Source organism: Equus quagga, unplaced genomic scaffold (genome assembly GCF_021613505.1).
Source record: "Equus quagga isolate Etosha38 unplaced genomic scaffold, UCLA_HA_Equagga_1.0 70229_RagTag, whole genome shotgun sequence".
Taxonomy (NCBI): Eukaryota; Metazoa; Chordata; class Mammalia; order Perissodactyla; family Equidae; genus Equus; species Equus quagga.
The window spans coordinates 1-1,025 of record NW_025801658.1 but is presented as its reverse complement, the minus strand read 5'-3'; the positions used below and the strand labels follow the sequence as shown (position 1 = coordinate 1,025).

At 44.9% G+C, this 1,025-nt stretch overlaps 1 gene segment (V, D, J or C); it reads left to right on the top strand.

Moving 5' to 3' along the window:
• Positions 1 to 553: 553 nt before the first annotated feature.
• On the top strand, positions 554 to 1,008 carry LOC124234082 (T cell receptor alpha variable 8-3-like; the record flags this gene model as incomplete). The annotated part of the segment is given in 2 exon segments: positions 554 to 599; positions 735 to 1,008. Coding segments are annotated over 2 exon segments (320 nt in total), but the record flags the coding sequence as incomplete, so codon positions are not given.
• Positions 1,009 to 1,025: the final 17 nt, after the last annotated feature.

Below are 1,025 nucleotides of genomic sequence, written 5' to 3'. Positions count from 1 at the left end.
AGGAGCTGGGCTTGGAGTCCAACAGGATTAGTTCTAGACCTGGTGTGTCCTTGGGCAAAATTTATAAAATGAGGATGATAATATGATTTACTTCATAGGATTAAATAATGCTACTTAGTTCATAAGATTAAAAGAGACTCTTAATAAGTGGACTCCTGAAAACACTCTCATCAGATTACAATCCTAACAAATTCAAACCTAGATATGAGGAGGAAGGTGATGGGACCAAAAAACCTTAAGACTCAATTTGTTTCTATATTTGACCTCCAGAGGGCGATGTTGCACAAACTGGAAATGTCTTGAAGTAAAGTTCTGTGAGCTCCTTCACCTCACAGCTCACTGAGGGGCGCATTCTGAGTAGGCTCAACACCAGGAACAGTCCTTGCCAAGGAAACATCTCTTACTAATAGTCCGTAGAACTGGCCTAAACAGGGATCTCTTGCATCTCAGATTTTCTCAGTTACGAGGACTCAGCATACTCTGGCAACATTCCTTCCTGCTCCTCAGGAAAGATCTTCCAGAATATAGCTCTCCGCTTCCTCACTGCCTAGCCATGTTCTCAGTGACCATTCTGCTGCTTGAAATGCTCTTCACAGTGAGTAAGTAACATTGTATTCCATGCTCCTGCCTCCAAAGAAGGAACATTGCTCCAATGGGAATCTGAATAGTGACACTGTCTCCTTATAGGTTGGTCTGTCTGTCCTGGTCTCACTGACTCAGCATTGATCTTTCAGGAGGAACCGGAGCCCAGTCAGTGACCCAGCCTGACGACCACATCAGTGTCTCTGAAGGAGCCCCTCTGGAGCTGAGGTGCATCTATTCCTATAGTGGAACTCCTACTCTCTTCTGGTACGTCCAGTACCCCAGCCAAGGCCCCCAGCTTCTCCTCAAGTACTATTCAGGGAACACCCGGGTTAAAGGCATTAAAGATTTTGAGGCTGAATTTAAGAAGAATGAAACCTCCTTCCATCTGAGAAAATCATCAGCCCATTGGAATGACTCGGCTGAGTACTTCTGTGCTTTGA